This window comes from Vipera berus, assembly GCF_964194415.1.
Source record: "Vipera berus genome assembly, chromosome: 2".
NCBI lineage: Eukaryota > Metazoa > Chordata > Lepidosauria > Squamata > Viperidae > Vipera > Vipera berus.
The window spans coordinates 180164210-180187153 of NC_138203.1; the positions used below are offsets into that span (position 1 = coordinate 180164210).

The following is a 22944-nucleotide window of genomic DNA, read 5'->3' on the forward strand; positions in this document are numbered from 1 at the left end:
CAAATCAAACCTTTGTAAGTATATTTTCAGAAGAATACTGTATGCATTTGGTTAAGATGGGCTTTTTGTTAAATAAAAAATGTCTCCATCATTATATATCTTTGTTAGGCATATATTACTGATCTTGGACATCTAAAGTTTGCAATTTTAAATTAATAAATAGTATTTGTAATTAATGGCTTTGTGGCTTACTGATGAAGACACTCACCTCCCATTTGGAAGGTTGAGAGTTCAATCCTAGTTATTGGCAAATGTTTATCTCTTAGGGCCCAAAGAAAAAATATCTGCTTGTGAACTCACATAGGTGTTGTTAGGAAGCCAGTAAATGCTCAGCTCCACCCAGTTGCTGCAACCCTACCCCAAATTAAGGGACTACAGGGTCATAAAAACAAACAAACAAAAAACTATTCATAGTATTCTTTTAGGTTTTAAATTATTGAAATTTAATCATTTCTTTGGTTCTCATCCTATGTCTGCTTTAGTAATTTCTGTTTTGTCTCATTGTGTCTTGTGGAGGGGGGGTTGCCCCCTTTTTATAGGTATAGTTTAATATTTAGTAATTCAGAAGTTTATGATTAGGAAGTCAATTGTGAAATAAGAAGTGCATAAAAGCAAATGGACGCAAATTTTTACTAAATATAAACCTTTATTATAATCTTTAGCCCAGCGAATACCGAGATACATTTAAATTAAATAAACATGGTTGAATCTCAATATGAATGAACACTATAGCATCCGTCTTAATTGTTTGTAACCTAGATGGTATTCATGAGTGATATAAGTAATAAATTAAGGCACCTAGAAATAATTATTTAATAATAGAATGGAATAATAGAATTATCTGTTATCTGTAAAGCTGTGAACTATAGTGTCATGTGAGGTTCATTTAAGATTCTAGTTCAGGGGTGTCAAACTCAATTTCATTGAGGGCCGCATCAGCATTGCGGTTAACCTTGAGGGGCTGGGTGGGAGTGGCCAGGGTGGGCGTGGCCTACTGGGTAGGTGTGGCTAGAGTGCATATGGCCTATTGGGTGGGCATGGCCAGCTCTACATTGTTCGCGTCAATGGTGCCTGTGGGGGCCTGGGCAGGAGTGGGACAAATCTGAGGGTCTCTGGCAGAAGGAGATGGGACTGGCGCAAGTGCCAAGGCATGGTCCACTGGAGGAGCCTCACTGTTCCTTTCAGGCCATATGGGGGGGGGGAAGGCTGGACGGTGATGCGGAGGTCAAATGCCCAGCCTAGCCCTCAAGCACCTGCAGCACTAAGCCCACCCCCACTTCCCCAAGGGGGTGCCCAGCTGCTGTGCTTGCTCTCCTTAGCCAGGTTGCTCATGATGGGTATGAGGGCAACGTCAAGAGCAGGCCCACTTCCTCTCCATGTGAGGAGATCTGGCTTTGTATCCAAAGCTTCTTTAGCAATAGGATGGGAGACTACCCAGGTTAGGCCAGGAGGAGGGGGCAAGGGGATGGTGAAAGGGCAGCAGGGAAGTACTAAGGCAGGACTTCCCTCAGACCCTCCCTCTCCTTCCTTCCTTCCTTCCTTCCTTCCTTCCTTCCTTCCTTCCTTCCTTCCTTCCTTCCTTCCTTCCTTCCTTCCTTCGAACAGAGTGATGGGAAAATATTTGAGATGAGGGAGGGAGAAAAACAGGCAAGAAATGCAGCTGGGGAAGTGTCATCCTTCATGAGGAATGAAGAAATGTACCATCGCCTGGAAGTGGCCAGCACATGGCCTTCTCCTCACAGCGGCGAGAGGCTGAGCCGGGTGGCACAAATCTGAAGAGAAGCACAACACTGCCCAGCCCCTAGCCTTCCCAAAGTAGGAAGGACCATGTGCTGGTCACTTCCAGGCGATGTTGCATTTCTTCATTCCTCACAAAGGGTGATACCTCCCTAGCGTGCACCCAGGGGGCGGGGTTGATGCGGCAGGGGCCGGTCCCTCACTGTTTCTAGATGGTCTTGTGGAGCTAAGACTGAATGTATTTCAGCATAGATGACCACCACAAAATTGTACATTGGCTCCTGGCTGGCCTGGGCCGGAGCCTAGGCAGTGGGGGCCGTTCCCTCACTGCTTCCAGGATGGCTTCGCGGGCCACATGAAACCACTTCGCGGGCCGGATCTGGCCCCCGGGCCTTGTGTTTGACATGTCTGTTCTAGTTAAATACCAAAGCTGTATATTGGGTCATGCTTTTATGGAACATACTGATCCAACATTGAGTGTTTGCTGGAAAAAGTATGTGAAACTTTAATTTAGTAACTGGTTTGCATTAATAGCTGTAAAACATGATCTTGATTAATACCTATCTCTTCCCCATTACCCATTTCCCAGCTTAAGAACGTTTATATGTTACTCGAGTTGCTGAATTTCTCTTGCATGTGCTTTTTTTTTACTAGAGCTGGCAGGAGGTATAGGTATCTTCATAGATTAATTATTCATGTGCATTTGTAGGAAGCTTTTCAGCCAACTATAATGACACAGTTCTGCTCCTATAATATGCTATGCTGAAACAAGACAAATTAGTTATGTTTTAATATTATCTTAGAACAATTGATCGGTGGAGCAACTTAAAGTTGTGAATGCTCCAACACTGGAAGTTTTTAAGAACAGATTGAACAACCATTTGTCTGAAGTGGTATGCAGGCATGTCAAACTCGCAACGTCGTGTGATGTTGCGCAATGTATCGCAGCTTTTCCCCCATTGCTGGCAATGGGGTGGGCGTGGTTTCGGTGTGATGCATCCGGCCCACAGGCCAGCAGTTTGACATGCCTGGTATTGGGTTTCCAGCCTGAGCAGGGAATTGGACTAGATGACCTCCAGTAGGTCCCTTCCAACTCTGTTATTCTGTTAATATGATAGTACAGTTTGGTTTTTGGTGATGCTTTTGTTTTGTTTTATAATGCTGAAATTGAGGAGACTTCTGAAAGATGTGTTGTATTTTTAATCATTCCTCTTGAAAAAGGAGAGGAGTTTTGTTTACTGTCTATTAAACCTATAGTACAGTGTTAAGGTGTTTTTCAACCAAAAATGTTGGGAAATTATGCATCATTTTTGTGGATGGAGTGTTTGCTTACCCTGCTATAAACCATAGTTAAACAAATCTAGTCATTACGCTTTACTTCCAAGTAAGTATATTTGACTGTATTTTGTAAACTCAATTGTCAGCTTTAGGAAGGGAGTCTTGTAATAAAATCTGTTATTAGAACCCATGTTGGCTTCTAGTAATAGCTTTGCTTGCTTCCATGTGTTCACAGATCTGTTATTATCTTTTCCAGGATCTTCTCAGGTATTGATGTCAGGCAGATAGGTCTGTAGTTTCCTGGGTCCATTTTATTCCCCCCACCCCTTTTTTTAAAAAAAAATGGGAACCACATCAGCTCTTTTCCAGTCTTCTGGAGTTCCCAGTGCTTCAGGATATTTGAAAGATATTGTTTGGTGGTTTGGGGATCATGTCTGCCAGCTCCTTCAGAACTCTGGATGTAAATCCATCTGGTCCTGGTGATTTGAAGTTGCCTAGAATAGGCAGGTGTTATTTTACCATTTTTTTTGCCTATTTTAAGTTGTATTCCTAATCTGTTTTTGTTAGATTGGTCTATTTTTCCCTTTTGCCTGAAGACAAATGCATTAAGCAGTTCTACTTTCTCCATGCTGTCGTCACTTTCTTCCTTGCTTTTTTTTCTTGTTTTTTACATGTTGAAACTTTTATTATTATTTTTTGACATTAGTTTCAAGTCTTACTTCGTTCTGACTCTTAGTTTTCCTGACTTCACCTTTGCACGTTCTGGCATTTTGTTGGTATTCTTCCTAAGTTATGTGCCGCTCTTTCCATTTTTTATACTTATCCCTTTTGTCTTTCAGTTTATAGAGAGTTGTTTATGCAAGCCTGCTGGTTTCTTCTTGGATCTCTTATTTTTCTTTTTCAGGGGTATGGTGCTGGACTGGGCTTTTATAATCTCCTTTTTCAGAGTTTCCCAAGCATCTTCACTTATTTATTCCTTTAAGATTTTCATCCATGGAATCCTTCCCATTCTCTCTCAGAGTTGTTGAAATCAGCTCTCTAAAACACTAGTTTGATTTTGTTTTATTGCTTGTGTCTACATTATATTGAATTCCAATACGACATCACTCTCCCCCAAAATTTCTGCAACTTCAACTTTCCATATCATTTCATCTCTGTTAGTAAGAATAAAGTCCAGTATAGCTGCCCCTCTAGTTCTCTCTTCTACCTTTTAGGTGACATGATTTAGTTTTAATTATTGCTAGTAACCAATTACTGGTTAAGTTTTGAAAGTAGTATCCCAAGAAGACAGTAAAGGCCCAACAATATAGCAAAACATTTAAAATGGGTATGTGTAAGTTGTAGCTAGCAGACACAGAATTCTGAACTGCGAACTTGAATATCCTTGGTAATTTTTTCTATTTTTATGGTACCCTCTCCTGGATGTGTTCTATACTCCAGTGCTTTGTAAGAAGAGTATACAGTGCAGTTTCTTATGGTTCAAAATATTGTTGGGGTGGGGGGTGGGGCAGTTGGATGCCAGACTAAACCATAGGAAAGAGAAAAAAGGCTCCTAGTGCTATCAAATTTAACTTCATAATTTTAGCTTTGCAGAATTTTTCCCCCAGCTTTTAAAACATGACTAGTAGGACTCATAACAACATAATGAATAACATGGCTAATGAATAAAAATCAATAAAAACTAGCAGTGCCAGAAATGTATCCCTAAAAGCAATGTCCTGAAAAGTATGTTTGTATAATATATTTAAATTTTATTAACATCTATTAAGTAGCTTAGAATATTGAAAATAGAAAGAAAAATAAAATATTCTATCAATGTTAATTGTAATTTAGGATGGCAATATTACAAGCATTGAATTGTTTAGTTTTCTCATCAAAAGTTGAGTATAACATTTAAAAAACCCCACTATACCTCTTATCAAAATAATTGTTATATAGTAACATACATAATCTAAAAGGGATGTGGTGGCTCAGTGGGTTAGGATGCTGAGCTTGTCAATCAGAAGGTCGGCAGTTTGGCGGGTCAAATCCCGAGTGCTGTGTAACAGAGTGAGCGCCTGTTACTGTACCAGCTTCTGCCAACCTAGCAGTTCAAAAGCACATAAAAATGCAAGTAGAAAAATAGGGACCACTACAGTAGGAAGGTAACAGCGTTCCGTGCGCCTTTGGCGTCTAGTCATGCCGGCCACATGACCACGGAGACATCCTCGGACAAGCGCTGGCTCTTCGGCTTTGAAACGGAGATGAGCACTGGCCCCTAGAGTCGGAAACGGCTAGCACGCATGTGCAGGGGAACCTTTACCTTTATATAATCTCAATCCGGTTACTTATTAAAGTCTTTGAATTGTTACTTTGTGTGAATGTGTGTATATTTAATAGTATCCCTATTAATAAAAGCAAAAACGAATAGATCGAACAAATTAATTACCAAAAAAGAAAAGGAAAACAACAATAAAAAGAATTATTTGATTTCTGACTTTCCTCAGATGTTTCTGACATCTTCTGATTTTGCAGTATTTATAGACATTTCAATCCCCCAGAAGCCAGATTGTAAGTGACTATATTTGGCATGCTCTGTGATGTGTTGCATATGTGGGAAGCATTCCTTGCTTGGACTTAATTAAACTTCTGTTATCTATACATACACTGAAAATTTTGCCATTACTGCATATTGTCTAAGCTTAAATTCTCACTCAAGTATTACTGAACTTGTCTTTCTTGCAGTGTTGAATAAAATTTGTCCTCACTCCCTTGAGCATATATCTCACTAAATTGTTTTTTAATTTTTTCTGAAATTTTCCCAGTAGAAAGATTGTGGTTTTATTTCAATTTTAAATTGCAACAATTTCTATATTTTAGCATATATCTCATGCAGTAGTGTACAAAAAATCCTAGAGGAGATCAACCCTGGCTGCTCTTTAGAAGGCCAGATCCTGAAGCTAAAACTCAAATACTTTGGCCACCTAATGAGAAGGAAGGACTCACTGGAGAAGAGCCTAATGCTGGGAAAGATTGAGGGCAATAGAAGAAGGGGACGACAGAGAATGAGGTGGCTGGATGGAGTCACTGAAGCAGTAGGCGTGAGCTTAAATGGACTCCAGAAGATGGTAGAGGACAGGAAGGCCTGGAGGAACATTGTCCATAGGGTCGCGATGGGTCGCACACGACTTCGCAACTAACAACAACAACAGTGTACAAAAGACTCAGGTCACCACCATTAGATCAGGTGCTTGGCAACCAGCATGTATTTGTGTCTCAGGGTCATGAAATCACCATTTGCCACCTTCCCTTCCAACTTCCAGCAAACAAAGTCAATGAGAGAAGCTGGAATTGCTTAATCACTGTGTTATTCACTTAACAACTGCAGTGAGTTGCTTAGCAACTGTGACAAGGAAGATTGTAAAATGACTCACTTAACTACCGCCTTTTCTTAGCAATGAAAATTCTAGTTCCAATCGTGGTTCTAGGTTGAGGGACTACCTGTACTACTACTCACATTCAACTAGACAGTCTTTCTTTCCTTTAGTCTTTTGGACTAATGTGGAACTTTTCCATCTTCTGATTTTGGTGGAATAAAAATCAAAAAAATCTTCCAGTCATAAATGGTGGATTGAATTCTGATTGTACATAATTGTGTGCTTCTCTATATTCCAATTTATTCTCTTACTTTCATCTCATTCTTGGCTTTATCAAGATTTTGAATATCTCTTCTGCTATATTGTTGTTAGTTGCGAAGTTGTTTCTGACCCAACACAACCCCATGGACAACGTTCCTCCAGTCCTTCCATCTTCTGGAGTCCATTTAGGCTCACACCTACTGCTTCAGTGACTCCATCCAGCCACCTCATTCTCTGTCGTCCCCTTCTTCTCTTGCCCTCAATCTTTCCCAGCATTAGGCTCTTCTCCAGTGAGTCCTTCCTTCTCATTAGGTGGCCAAAGTATTTGAGTTTCAACTTCAGGATCTGGCCTTCTAAAGAGCAGTCAGGGTTGATCTCTAGGACTGACCGGTTTGATCGCCTTGCAGTCCAAAGGACTTTCAGGAGTCTTCTCCAGCACCAGAGTTCAAAGGCCTCAATTCTTTGGCGCTCAGCCTTTCTTATGGTCCAACTTTCACAGCCATACATTGCAACTGGGAAGACCATAGCCTTGACTATACGCACTTTTGTTGGCAGGGTGATGTCTCTGCTTTTTAGTGTGCTGTCTAGGTTTGCCATGGCTTTTTAATTTCTTGGCTGCAGTCCCCGTCTGCGGTGATCTTGGAGCCTAGGAAACTAAAATCTGTCACTATCTGGGATATTATCACATTTAGTTTTATGATATGTACATATAGTACATCACACATTCAAATCCCTTTCCACACTTTCAAATCATAAGTCAAAATGTTAAATATTAAAGTGATCTAGAATTTTGCAATATTACACTCAATACTTTCATCTCATTCTTGAGTATGAATTTCAAGACAAACGTGTATCCATTATGTTACCTTATCTAGTTTAAGTTTATTTGAAATCAAAATACGTTTTGTCTGCAGCATTTTCTTTATACAATCTATAAAGTGGTAAGACTTTTTCTTGACAAATCAGTGCTGACTTGTGGTTATCTTAACATTATTTGCAAGATGTCAGAGTCAATAGCTTTATGACTTTTTAGAATTTTCTGTTTTAACACACTGATTGGTTTGTAGCAAGAGTGGGGGGAATCAGTTTTGAAGATAGGCCCTCTATTGAGGATTTGCCTTTCATGTTCTCCAGGATTTCTCAAAGATAATAAGGGTATATGTCTAGATAGTAATCAAGTTCTTTTGGTATCCTTGATGCATTTTAATTTGTACCAATAGAACAAAATATTTGTAGCTCAGAGTAGTGCTCTCTGAGCTTGGTTGTTTTCTTGCAGGTGTTGCATTATCCTACTTGGTAACATCAGTGTTGTGAAATATTGCTTGCAGAAATGTTTGTGCAAGAAAAAGTAAAACAGAGTGAACATATTAGAAAAAATATGCATAACTTAAGTCAACATAACCTAGTATAACCCAGTATAAGCTTCTTGGTTTTATTTGTTTTATTTGCAATGCAATGGCTGGTAGCCAGGCTATTTGTTCTTTTAGCTGGCTATTTATAACAACCTCTTACAACAATCTCACTGTTCAATTAGGATCGTGGTCTTGAAATTACAATGAAAATTTTTCTTTGAGCAGCAAGTAATGGCATTCCCAGTAAATGTTTGATTTTAATGGAAACACTGAAATATATTTGATATTTGAGAGTCTTTTTCTACAATACACATGAAGATGATAATATTTACTGACTTTTACATTACCAAGTTGTTGTGACATTTCTGTGGTGGTGTATATGGTAAATATTCCAATGCAGAATTTCATTTTTTATTTTAGCACAAAATTACAAAGCAATAAGTGAGTGCTTCCCAAATTTTTTCCTAGTTACCCGGAACTGATTATTAGAAATTCCTTCTTACTCAATATATGTAAAACACATTAATTCAATTTATATATGACTGGGTAATGGATTTGTATGTGGTTTTTGAAAGAACTATTTTATGCAGAGTTTGGATAATTTACCCAGGTTTGGGAAGCTTACAGGAAACATTCAAAAGGAAATAATGTATAAGGAAGTGAAGCATGTTTCAACAAACAATGAAGGCTACTGCTAAGCTTGTAAGCCGCCCTGAGTCTTCGGAGAAGGGCGGGATATAAATGGAATAAAAAATAAAAAATAAAATAAAACAACAGCCCACACAAATAGCAAATGAAATAATATTAAATCCGCATAGCAACTGAAATGACATCACTTTATTCTTTAAATTGCTCAAAATAAACAATATGCCCCTCAACAAAATGCTTTATAAAAGCATATAGTAAATATGTACTGAGAGCTATTCAGCTACAAATCACTTTTGATCCTTCACACGCAAACACACATATACAGATAAATATTTGACTACCGTATTTATCGGCGTATAACACGCAATTTTTCTTCCTGAAAATAGGGGGCAAATGATGTGTGCGTGTTATACGCCGATATAATGTTAATGACCCATTTTGCTTTAAAGTTATTTATTTGAAATTTAAGTTTTTTCCCTGAAATTTCCTTTTTAAAATGAGGTGCGTGGTATACGCCGGTGCGTGTTATACGCCGATAAATACGGTATTTATATTTTTATTGTCAATGAAGTCTTGTCTTTTTTAAATTACATTTTAACCTCTTGTGTTCAGTCAAAAAGGGTTCTAGTCTCTGCCCACATGTTTAAAATCAAGATAATGGTAGTAAAGAGGAAAAGAGCATGAAAATGAGCATGGAAAGGAAAACATCCTTAACCAAATCATCATTTTTTAAAAAAAAAATATTAGCATTGACTGGATGTAAAGCATTAATGCAAAGACACGTTAATGGATATTCTCATAACGGCTGCCGTGCCTTGAGAAACATGACCAAACACTCTTGATCAAGAGTAACCTGAGCTTGCTGCACATCAATCTCCTATGCCCACTTAGATAATTTCTAGTATGACGGTGCATACATTTTCAGAATACTGGATTGCAGATCACTATAGTTTTTGTTTTCTAAAAATGCCTTTAGATATATGTGGAATGTGGGATGAGTGGCGTGGTGACCTAGAGGTGAAGATGCTCACCTCACACTCAGGAGGCTAAGAGTTAAATCCTAGGCAGCAGATGGATGTTTAGGGCGCAAAGAATAAATAATGGCTGCAAGCTCTGCCTGGGTGTCAAGAAGGTCATCCAGCCAATAAATGCTCAGCACCTTTCAGTCACCCCGACTCCATCCTGGTAAAAAGTATTACAGGATTGTAAAAAGAAAAAAATGTGGAATTTAGGATATACACAATACAACTGATGCCTCTACTTTTTTTTTGCTTTTCTTTTTTGTAGAGTATATCATTCTACTGTTAAAACAATATTTCTAACTTGGTGAAATGTTAGAAAGAATCTTAGGTTCAGATATGTTTCTGAAAGGGACATTCTAGGAGAAAGAGGAAGAACGAAGGTTAAGGATATAGTAATAATATCTCTGGAGAAAACAGCCAGGATTTAACTTTTTAATGGACCTTTATAAGTGTCATGCCATCAGCCATCTGCTTAACATTCCCATACTCTTTAGAAGAAAAGTGAATGTTCTCTTTTTATTGAAAACCAGAGCAGTTTTCTAACATTAATATTTTTTGTGACAAGTTCTAAGTGATAGGTATACTTAACATCCTTGGTGACTGAATTGCACTCAGCCACATTATTGCTTAATATTAGAGCCAGTGTTTCTGACAACTATCAACCACTCATCTGTTTTCCCATTTTTCCCAGGCCTTTGGCAAAGGGGTTATAGAAGTCACATTTTCGTTATTCCTATCTACATTTGTTTTCTCTGCTAACATTGTTTATTTTGTGTGCTTTTTATATTGTTCGTTGTTTTAAAATGTTTTAACATATACAATTAATGAATGAATTTGCTTTGCAGAGTGACTGGTACAGAATGCAATGGGATCGATAGCATGTCTGCAGAGAGTGGCCCTGGGACAAGACTGAGAAATTTGCCAGTAATGGGAGATGGACTAGAAGCTACACAAATGTCTACAACACAGGCACAGACGCAACCCCAACAAGGCAATGCTGTAGCCATTAATCCACCTCCACCTGAGACGTCAAATCCTAGTAAACCCAAGCGCATGACCAACCAACTACAGTACCTACTCAAAGTGGTGCTCAAGACGCTATGGAAACATCAGTTTTCATGGCCTTTCCAGCATCCTGTGGATGCTGTCAAGCTAAACCTCCCTGTAAGTATACCTAATGTGTGTGTGTGGGGGGGGGGAATTTAAATGTAAGTGATTTTTTTAAAACGTGTGGACAGCAAACGAAGAATGGCTTTGTTTTGGAAGATAGAACAACCACAAACTATAAATATGCTGTTTTATCAGGAAGAAAAAGCAATATATGTGTTACATTTTTCTCAGAGTTCCTGAGAAATTGAAAACTATCAAAAACATGCTGTGGGCTTCATTTTAAAAATATGAATATGAAGCAAAAGAGGATCATAGTAAAATAAGCATAGTAATATAGATAGATTATATTAGTTGCCATAATAGGGACAGAAAGTAAATGAAAAAGTGTTATACACATAGCCAATAGATTGGATTTCATAGAGTTGGAAAAACAGTGCTTTTAGACATATCAATTTATATGCAATTCCCCAGTTCTTTGGCCTTGTCTGTTTGATTTAGAAACATAATTTCTTGAGTAGAGGTTGTCTCATTCTGCACTCTGAATGAACAGTATTAAATAAATATTTATTAATTTTAATTTAATTTAATTTAAATTAGACTTATATACCGCCCTTCTCCAATAGGACTCAGGGCGGTTCACAAGGTTTTTTAAAAACAATACAACAAATTACAAAAATTAAAAACAATTAAAATGATTACACTAACCTTGAACTAAAAACCCAATTACAATTAAAATACAGTTAAAACCCCAGTTAATACTCTCAGTCCAGGCCAGAAAGCTTGAAGAGCCAGGTCTTCAGGTCCCGGCGGAATGAGCGAAGGTCAGGGGCAGTCCTAAGCTCTACGGGCAGCTGGTTCCAAAGGGCCAGCGCACCCACAGAGAAGGCCCTCCCCCTGGGTATTGTCCGCCGGCAATCTTTTACCGGTGGTACCCTGAGAAGACCCTCCCTGTGGGAGCGCACAGGACGAAGGGAGCTTGATGCTGGCAGCAGGTGTTCCCTCAGATATCCCGGACCCAAGCCATTTAGGGCTTTATAGGTCATCACCAGCACCTTGAATCTCACCCGGAAGGCAACCGGAAGCCAATGCAGCTCACGGAGAAGAGGTATTACACGGGAGTATCGAGAAACTCCCATCACAACCCGCGCGGCTGCATTCTGCACCAGCTGAAGCTTCCGAGTGGTCCTCAAGGGCAGCCCCATGTAGAGAGCGTTGCAGTAGTCCAATTGGGAGGTCACGAGCGCATGAGTGACTGTGCGCAGGGCCGCAACTGGCATACCAGGTGAACCTGGGCAATGGCCCCCCTAGTCACGGCTCCTATATGGTCTACAAAACTGAGCCGCGAATCCAGGAGGACGCCCAAGTTGCGAGCCCTATCAACGGGGGGTAACACCTCACCCCCCATCATTAAAGATGGAATGGACTGGTTAGTCCAAGATGCCGGTATGCACAGCCACTCAGTCTTGGCAGGATTGAGACGAAGCGTGTTTCTCCCCATCCAGACCTGGACTGCCTCCAGGCAACGGGACATCACGGAGAGGCCATCACTGGGTTGGTTCGGGGTGGAGAAAAAGAGTTGGGTATCATCAGCGTACTGATGATACCCCACCCCAAAACCACGAATGATCTTGCCCAGCGGCTTCATATAGATGTTGAACAGGAGGGGAGAGAGAACCGACCCCTGAGGAACTCCACAAATGAGAGGCCTCGGGGCAGACCTCTGCCCTCCCGTCAACACCGATTGCGAGCGTCCCAGGAGATAGGAGGAGAACCACTGCAAGACAGTGCCTCCCACTCCCAACCCCCTGAGACGCCGCAGTAGGATACCATGGTCGATGGTATCAAAAGCCGCTGAGAGATCTAATAGAACTAGGACAGAGGAGCAACCCCTGTCCCGAGCCCGCCAGAGATCATTCACCAGCGTGACCAATGCCGTCTCCGTGCTGTACCCGGGTCTGAAACCCGATTGGTACGGGTCCAGATAATCAGTTTCCTCCAGGAACAGAGGAAGCTGATGCGCCACCACACTCTCAACAACCTTCACCAGGAAGCGAAGGTTGGAGACAGGACGATAGTTGTTTAAAATCGCTGGGTCCAGGGCAGGCTTCTTGAGAAGGGGCCTCACCACTGCCTCCTTTAAAGCGGCGGGGAAGACACCCTCACTCAAAGAGGCAGATATTACTGCCTGGAACCAGCTTCGTGTCTCCTCCCGAGCCGCATAAATTAGCCAAGAGGGACACAGGTCCAATAAACAGGTGGTGGAACTCAGCCTCCCCATAATCCTGTCCACATCATCAGGGGAAACAGGATCGAACTCAGTCCAGATAACATGCTCAAGACCGTCCGATTCCTCCACATCAGACTCTGCCGAATCCAAACCGGCCCGTATCTGAGCGATTTTGTCCGTCAGATGATGACTAAACTCCTCGGCCCGCCCCTGCAAGGGCTCCTCTCTCACCTCCTGATTAAGGAGGGAGCGAGTCACCCTAAACAGGGCAGCCGGGCGATTATCTGCGGACGCGATGAGGGCGGCGAAGTAATTAGCCTTCGCCATCCTCATCGCAGCAAGATAAGACCTTATGAAGGTTCTTAACTGCAATCAGTCAGATTCGGAATGGCTGGACCTCCAACCGCTCTCTAGACACCGTCTCCGATGCTTCATCTCCCGGAGCTCCACAGAAAACCATGGAGCCCAACGGGATCTGCACCGGGTCAGGGGTCGCAAGGGTACAACACAGTTGAGTGCCTCAGTGGCCGCCCTTTCCCAGGCATCAACCAAGGCATCAACTGGGCTGTGAGTGAGGGCGATGGGTATAGACCCAAGTGCCATCTGGAACCGTTCTGGGTCCATTAGGCGCCTGGGGCGGAACCATCTGGTCGGCTCCGCAGCCCAGCGGTGGGGGGTGGCATAACGGAAGACCAGCCGCAGGAGATAATGGTCGGACCATGACAGGGGAACAATAACCGGTGAACCCCCTCCCAGATCATCCAACCACTTTCCGGACAGGAATACCAGGTCGAGAGTGTGCCCCCCCACAAGAGTCGGGCCTTGAATTACCTGGGTCAGGTCCATGGCCATCATGGAAGCCATGAACTCCCGGGCTAACTCCGACGACCCTCCCAGGGAAGGCAAGTTGAAGTTACCTAGCACTATAAGCCTGGGGAACTCCACCGCCAACCCTGAGAGGGTGTCGAGCAGCTCGGGCAGGGCTGTTGCCACACAGCTGGGCGCCAGGTATGTAAGCAACAAGCCCATCTGAACCCGGGGGCCACATCTCAGGAGGAGGGTCTCACTCCCGCCAATCTGGACAATGGTGGTCTCCCGCGGACATAGAGTCTCCCTAATAATCACCTCCACCCCTACCCTGAGCCCATGGCCGGTGTAGCACACAGAAACCTGGGGGGCATAACTCAGTCAGAGGGACCTTTTTCAGCCAACCCCTTTTGAGAGTGAAACGGCTGCCTGCTTGAGGGTTTCCGTGTCCCTCTTGCTTTGTCAGTTTAATAACACAGGAGATCACATAACAACTATAACTTGGAGTGCCGAGATTGCAGTTATTGAGTGAAGCAGTCACATGGTTCTTGCTTAATAACCGCTTCACTCAATGACCAGAGATTTTGGTCTTAAAATATAGTTGTAAATTGAGGATGATCTGTGCTTGCTTCTCAGTCAGGAAGTAATTTGCATCAACAACTCATCACAGATGAAAAATATTGTTTTAACTTTTTATTTTTTTGAAAATATATTGCAACTTGAAGGAATTTTTATTTGCCACATTTATTTTCCCTTAGGATTATTATAAAATTATTAAAACTCCTATGGACATGGGAACAATAAGGAAACGCTTGGAGAATAACTACTACTGGAATGCTCAAGAATGTATCCAGGACTTTAATACAATGTTTACAAATTGTTACATCTATAATAAGGTTAGTTTTCTCATAAAGTGGATTTCAAACAACGTATCACCTATATATTTCCAACTTCAGATTTCAGTTGTTTAGTGTGTGCGTATTTATTAAATTTAAATACATTTATTAAAATACATTTATTCGGATTTATTAAATTAAAGGAGCTGAAGTGGTGTATGTAGCTCCTCTTTCTCACCGCATTTTCTCCAGCAGCAATCATGTGAACTATATTGGGCTAACCATGTGTAACTGGCCCATTATCACCTAAATAAATAATTGAATTTTGTAGTGAGCTTTGTGGTTAAGAATGGATTTAAATCTGGGTGTCCTGGTTACTCTTTTCCTTCTTTCCTTCCTTGGTAAAACAGTGTATTTACCTCAGCTGTGAATATTGTTTTTTCTCTCTCAAAAGACTGTAGTATCTCAGGGATAACCTGTTGGACTGAAGTGAGAAAAGTTGTGTTTTTCTGTCTTTAACAACCTTGAATGTACCTTCCCTGTTGAGAGCAGGCTACAGGAAGGAAACAATATTTTTTTTGCCTGATATTTGATACACTCTCTTCCAGAGGAGGTCTGAAATTGGTGACAGGTGCATGAATGTAGCAAAAGGTTCTTATGTTAAACCCAGGGTGACAGATTACGTACTTCCTAGTTTACATAAATATAATTCATTTTAAAATTCAAACTTGTATTTGGACAAAGCCGAAGAATTCCTCTCATATCATTACTGGTGTGCTTAAGAGTTCCGCTGGCCGTGGTACTTTACGTGTATAGTTTTATTATTGTGAGTATTTTTAAAACAATAAGTTTTCCTTAATACTTAAGGACTACCTTTCAGGCGTATAGCATTAATATGCCGTCATACTGATGAAAAATAGAAAATAATGCTTCCAAATTTTGGATTTCACACCATTTTCCTGAAAAAGCCCATTAGGAATGCATATTTTACAAGCCTTATAGTAGAATGGAAATGGTTTGAAACTTTTCACGATTCCTGAATCGTTATTTTGTCATACTTAAAATGCGGTGGTCCCGAGTATTACATCAGGAAAGCTATCAGTCAAGGGCAGGGGTAGGCAATTCTGGGAGTTGAAGTTCACCAGTCATAAAAGAGCCGAGGTTGCCTACCCCTGGTCAAGGGCATCAGTTTTCTTTGTGAGTGGGGATGATCATCCAGAAAACCGTAGTTTTCTCCTTGCAAAATTTAATACAAAGAAAGAGCGACATATAACCAAGAAACAAGGAATTTGTTGAATGGCTAGTTTTTTGTTTTTTAAAAAAAGCCTCATATCTATTTTTTTTCATAAGCTGTTCATGAATGTATCAACCACAATTTTTCATATTTAGAGATAGGTTTATAAGGAGAAAAGGTGCTGTGAGGTCTGTAGCTTTTAAATTTCTATCCTGAACACAGTTACATTTGACAACAACACGAAAAGCCTTAGTAATTTAGTTGTGCAAGTTGTCTGTCTCTCACTCTGTCACACGGTAATATCTCTCTCTTAGTAATGCAACCATAAGATAGAATAAATGTATAGAGCTTTATGTTGAATGGTCCTCCTCTATAGATAGCTGAAATGGTTATGCGGTTAATGACAAAAGAGGAACTAACATAGAACATATAAGTGAAGAAATACAAATACAATATACAGCTTAAGCTACAGTGCATAAAAGAGCAACCTAGTAAAACTTTATAGTCACTTCATGCAGAGGGACACACATGCATTAAGCAATAAGTGCATCACACTGTGATCTCTTACTTACAAAGATCAAATGCAGACTACATTGATAACAACTGGACAAAACAACCTACATATTTCACGTTATAGTTCTACAGTGTCATATAATGGCAAAAATATGGTAGGTCTGTCTTCAGGTTGATGACTCCAAATAAGTGTGATTTTTTCATTTTATATATTTTTATTTGTTCAGCAAGGAGATGATATTGTTTTGATGGCAGAAGCTCTAGAAAAACTCTTCCTACAAAAAATCTCTGAAATGGCCCAGGAGGAAACAGAAATTGTTATAGTCCAAACAAAAGGGAGAGGACGTGGTAGGAAGGAAACAGGTATTGATATTTAATCTGCTTTGTTCTGTACTCTCAGTTTTTGTACTTTGTTTGAATAGCAAATGCTACTATGTGTATGCGTGTTTGTGATTGTATTTGAAAAATCTTTCAGATAAAAACTAGTTTTTTACATTGTACTCAGCTGTAATACGATCTGTTTGGTTTTGACTTAATTTGTAATGTGAATCCAAACATTGTGAGCATAAACTATAGTTTACTGCTCTGCATGTTGTGTGAAAACAACCAATTATGTTTTATATCGTATTAGCCATGTTCAAGTAATCTATAGGTTAGTGCAGCCTGCAAGCTCACTCATTATTAAATCTAGGTAAACAGTGTGTTATTTCCAGAAACTAAAGCTTTACCTTGACTGTTCAGTTTGAAAGATGGGAAATGGGTACAAAAATACAATGGAGAAAGGAAAGAAGGAAAATAGGTATTTTCCTATGGATGGTTTATCTTTACTAGTTAATAAAGTAAGGTTTGAGTCTGTCAGTAATCTATAGTCAATTGAGAAATGGTATTGTAATTCAGATACAAATGTGATTTGTCAGAGTAAAAAAATCTGAAATTTAAAAAAGCAAAATGTCCATTTGTATTTTTAGAGATTTGATATCCGTACTGTGATTGACTCTCTTACAGTGACATCCAAGGCAGGAGCATCAGTGGTACAGAATGCAACTCAAGCATCTTCCCCGCCACAGACGCAGGCTCCACCCCAAAATTCTCAGCCAGTGCAAACAACTCATTCCTTTCCCTCTCTGACCCCTGACCTAATTGTTCAGACACCGGTAATGACCGTGGTGCCACCCCAGCCTCCTGCAGCACTGCCTCCTCCCCTCCCACCTTCAGCCTCAGCTCCTCAGCCCTCTCAGACACACACCCCGATTATCCCAACATCTGCACAACCCATGAAGGTGCGTACATTAGAACTCTGCTTCTTTTAATAGTTCACCTAAGAGAAAATCTTGCCGTAAGTCATACAAAAAGAATGCTCGGGCACTTTATAACTTTCCTTAAGACTGTTTCATTAAATTCTTTAACTTTGATTCTTCCGTTTTTGAAAGTTAGGAAGCAGGAATATCTTACAATGCTGCAATGCCCTGTTTCTGCAGGGCTCCCAATAACTGGCACAGTTGTATGCTGTTGGGAAATTCAATTTTTAAAAATGCTGGTCAAAGAAAATTTTAAATAAAAATATTAACTCAGACATTTCTTATTTTAGGGGCTCTAACACTGGGAAGTTATTAAAATTAATTATTATTGCACTACCCAGATAACTAGGATGCAAAAACCCTTGGATAACAGACCCCAGCTTTACTTGCAGATTCAATCTTATAATTTCTAGAAAAAGTGTTAAAGTTATACGTATATAGTTGCTTTTAGTCAATATAGCTAAAACTGAACTATATGGATGAATAATGTGTTCCTTATTAAGGTACAAACGTTTGAAAGTGCCAGCTAGAAGGATCACCAAATTTACTTGACTGAAGTTAAAATACCCTTTATTCTTAAATATGAAGTTTTTCTAAAGTGCATTTTTGTTCAGAAAACAATATACCGTATATACTTGAGTATAAGCCGAATTTTTCAGCCCACTTTTCGGGCTGAAAAACCCCACTTCGGCTTATACTCCAGTCAACAAAAAAAAAAAAGAACTGTCCCTTCGTTCGGAACAGGCTGCTGAGAGAAGGGAGCGGCAGAGCCTTGCAGAGCTGGCGGCAGTCCAGCGTTGTTTCTCCCCCTCGTGCGTGCGTGTGTGTGTCAGACCCACGGGAATGGCTGGTAGGGAAGCGGCATTCCGGCATTCCCCCCCTTCCTGTGTGTCGAGCCCACGGGGCTTGACACACAGAGAAACGCAAATGCCGGACTGCCGCCACCTTTACTAGCCATTCCTGCGGGTCTGACACACACACACACACACACACACGCACGAGGGGGAGCACGAGGGGGAGAAACAACGCTGGACTGCCGCCACCTCTGCCAGCCCTGCAAGCCTCTGCCGCCCCGGCGTTGGTGGTCGAGCTCTTCGGAGCCGGCAGAGAATCTCCCGCAGGAGGAGGTCGCGGCTTTCTCTCTTGCTTCGGACTGCAAGGATTTAAACTCCAGGAACAAATCCCGATGGAAGTTTTTTTTAAAAAAATACTCCTCCGGGTCGGACAGGGGACCGAGCCTGAGGTCTAGGGGTAGTGGGGGGGGGGCTCGCGGACATAGATGGGCTCAAGTGGAAGCCAAGCAGCCCTCCCGAATCTGGGCTTCTGGACGGAGCAGTCAAGTCTTTCCACTGTAATGACAGCAAAATTGTCATTTAGTTACTAAAGATTGCTGTCTGAAATATACTTTGTAAGTCCCATTAAACAACTCAGATTAATTTCTAATAAATTTGCATAAGATTGTACTGACATTTCTTTAAAGGCAAATATAAATGAAGTTTTTTAAAGCATTGTAAATGTCAATCTTTTTTTTGATTGATTGAATATTTTTGGATTTTTTTCCTCATCCACTTCCTCCAGGAAATCAGAGTAGTATATATACTGTACAGCCTCTCCTTTCATTTTTCTTTATAACAGCCTATGAAATAAACTAGATGGGGTTACAGTGACCAACCCTAAACCTATTAAGCTTCTGTGAAGAGGAAGCACTTAAAAGATGGCTCTGCTTTACCTTGGTTCAATAATACTGCTTAAAATAAAGACTTGGTAAATACTAAACGTATCTTCTATTGGAATTAAGACTATGTTTAATGGAAAATAACTAGAATGCCTTTTAAGATCAGTCTAGGATGTAAGGGGTTAAAATTGCAGACTACCTAACATTGAATGATTCCTTAGAAAGAAGGGATGACAGCAGCATTTCTCCTCTGTTATGCAAGACTAAAAATCTGCTTTGAATAGTATAAAGATCATGAAATAATGTCTGAGAAAGGCAGTAAAAGGAATTGATAGAAATAACTACTCTAGCTTCTTCCCTCAGCAAGATTTCCTATTGGTCTTCTCTTCCTTTGCCAGGGGAAGGAATCCTTCTATTCATTGAGATGCATCCCTCAAATAATAATAAGAGTATAATAGTAACAGCAGCAAGAAATTGGAAATATTCTGACTATTGAGTGAAGTCATGACTGAGAATTTTCATAACATTCAACTTCACTACAAGTTCTATGCCAGATTTTCTGATGATTGTTTTACATTCCTTGTATAGTGTTTTAGATACTTATACATGATATCTGGTTATTTTCATAAAAATGGAGTGCTTGCTTAGTTATGAGAATTCTATGGTACATTCATTTATTTTATTTATTTTAATAGGCTTATATGCCGCTACAATTGTCAACTGATTCCAAGCGGCTTACATTCCCACCATGCATAAACAAGGTTAAGATAACAAAAATAATCAACAATTAAAAATATAGATAATAACATAGTCCTATGCCAAGGAATCATAACCTCATATACACGTATACATTATGGCAAATAAAGAACAGAAGTCTACATAGAATGTCTGTTTGCTTTGGTAGACAAAAAAGGGAGTGAAGAGGAAAGCAGACACTACAACTCCTACTACAATAGACCCAGTTCATGAATCATCATCATTGCCAGCTGAACCCAAGTCTGTCAAGACAGGTCCACGAAGGGAAAGCCGACCTGTGAAACCTCCAAAGAAGGATGTTCCAGATTCTCAGCAGCATGTAGTAGAAAAAAGTAACAGTAGCAAAGCGTCAGAGCAATTAAAGTATTGTGGTGGCATCATAAAGGAGATGTTTGCTAAGAAACATGCTGCATATGCATGGCCCTTCTACAAACCTGTGGATGTGGAAGCTCTTGGACTCCATGATTATCGTGATATCATTAAGCATCCCATGGACCTGAGTACAATTAAAGTAAGTGTGGGTGCCTTTTTTCAACACTCATGTGGTAATAAATACGTAAGTTAAAAATACTACCGATGATTGTACAGTTTCAAATACATACAGGGACTAATGTACTTTTTAAACGTTTAGATTGCAATATTTTGGTTTCTTAGCCAATTATGGGAATTTATGGAAACACTCAAAACTATTTTTTGTTAAGTGGACAAGCAAATTTTTCAAATGGATTTTATAGTCAGCTGAAGTTAAACATGCTAACCTAGTGTCACTTTCCATTGTAGAATTTTTTTCATAGCATCTGGCAGCACTCTCATTCCTTGTAGTGGGCAGAGAATCTCTACTTTGTTTCATGTTTATGGAGATTCTCAATCATCCAGGTTATGGTTGTTCCAAAGGTGTTTTTTCCAAAAAGCAACTAGACTTTCCTGGTCTTTTTCTTTGAAAATGTTTCTTTTTTATTATAAAATTTTATTGTATTATAAAATAAAATACAAAAAAAAAGACAGTAGGACCGAGTGGGAAAGGAAAAGGGAAAAAGAAGTGAGGGGGGAGGAGGGGAGAAAGAAAAAAGAGCATTGACCTCCGACTTCCTTTGTTGCAGTAGAATAAAGCATTAACACCAAACCTCCACTTTTCATTTTTCCAAAGTAGTATAAACTAGCCATTTCTATAACAACAATCTAATCAGTAAACGCCAATATCAACGTTTCATTTTTTTCCCATCTTGAGCACAAAATCCAGAAGCGATCTCTGTGGAAACAAAAGTACCTACATTCTTTTCTTTAATCAAAGCAGTCGATTTAGCCATCTCTGCCAACTCCAACTTTTGCAGCCATTCATCCGTAGTAGGAATCGAAATGTCCTTCCATTTTTGTGCATATGATAGTCTTGCTGCCGTTGACATATCTAAAATCAAAGTTCCAAAATTTTTTTCTAAGTTTTCCATTATGCCCTGAAGAAAAATTTCTGGTTTCTCCTTTATCTTTACTTTAAGAATTTTGTGTGTTAGGAATGAATCCTACTCCAATATTTCTTTGCTTTAATACATGTCCACTATAAATGGTAAAAGGTCTCTTCTTTACATTTACATTTCCAACATTCATTTGAAATATCTCTATACATTCTAGATAACTTATCTGGTGTTAAATAAGTTAAAAGGTTATATAATTCAATGTAAATTTTAAACTTTTCATCTACATATTCATCACATTATATCCAAAATTCCTTGCCACTGAACTATACAATGTTTTACATGTTCACACTCAAGTTCAGTTTCAATTTCAATAACATTTTATAAACCCTAGCAATATGTTCATCACTACCACATAATAAAATTTCCAGTTCATTTTTAACAGTCAAACCCATAACACTTTTTATCTAATTTAAATCTTTTTTTTTCAGTTGTTGACATGCAAATCAATGACACACATAGCCCTCTGATTCTAACTCTTCCCTCTACTTGAGGGTAGGGTCACCAGAGTTGAAAAGTATCATTTTACCACTAGGCTGGCAACGCAACCATTCCTTTCCTAAAAAAAGACACCCAAAGAGGCAACTCTGTAGAAAATATTGTTTTGTATTTGTTCCAAACTCTTAGTATGGCACGTCTAACAAAGTGATTGTTAAAATCCACGTTGACTTTAACTTTTATCATATCATAGGTAACTGTGCCATCCAACTTAATTCATGACTTTCCAAATCAAGTAGTCTCTTGTTCCAAATGTTTACCCACTCTGAAGCTTCTTCAGTTCAGTGAAGAAATGTTTTCAGAGAAAAAGATCAAGACAGTCCTGTTTCGTTTTGGAAAAAGCATCTTTGGGTCTACTCTGTTTTAGTACCAAATAAAGCAAGTCTATACAACATATCCATGGACGACTTACAGCCTGACAAGTTTCGTTGTCTGTGGCCCATCAAGTGTTTTTTAAAATCTCATAAATTCACTACTGCCAAATGTTGCAGCTGCCAGAAAGGAACCATCACCACTGTTGTGGCTCTGAAGTTGTATGGCTGAGAGCTCCAGTCACTGTCAGCTCCATCACTGTTGCCAAGCTGCTAACTGCCAAACAGCTGATCTGTGTCCCAGCTATTCTTTGTGGCCTGCAATTATTTTTATTATCAATGTGGCCCTTTCCCCTCTGAGTTGTGCAAGCCTGACACAGAGTATCAGTAGCTGTGGCAATTCTTCCTTGCCTTATATAATAGAATGGCTTTAGTCATAGTTCTCAGTTTAATTTCATTTAATTTACATTGGGAGGCAAACATTCATAGTGGCTTGATATAAAACAAAAACCCTCTTAGGCAGATGGCAGAAATCTAGCACACAAGTTTAAGAATA

General features: G+C 39.9%; 1 protein-coding gene across 2 annotated transcripts in view; it reads left to right on the plus strand.

Annotated features, from left to right (window-relative positions):
- BRD4 (bromodomain containing 4) overlaps positions 1-22944 on the plus strand; it is a 94017-nt gene that overhangs the window by 31204 nt on the left and 39869 nt on the right. For both annotated transcript variants that reach the window (XM_081319957.1, XM_081319958.1), the window contains exons 3-7: positions 10500-10818; positions 14557-14694; positions 16609-16744; positions 17387-17661; positions 20259-20621. In XM_081319957.1, coding sequence (XP_081176083.1) covers positions 10534-10818; positions 14557-14694; positions 16609-16744; positions 17387-17661; positions 20259-20621 — 1197 coding nt within the window. In that variant the 5' untranslated portion in view covers positions 10500-10533. The remainder of the gene's footprint in view (positions 1-10499; positions 10819-14556; positions 14695-16608; positions 16745-17386; positions 17662-20258; positions 20622-22944) is intronic.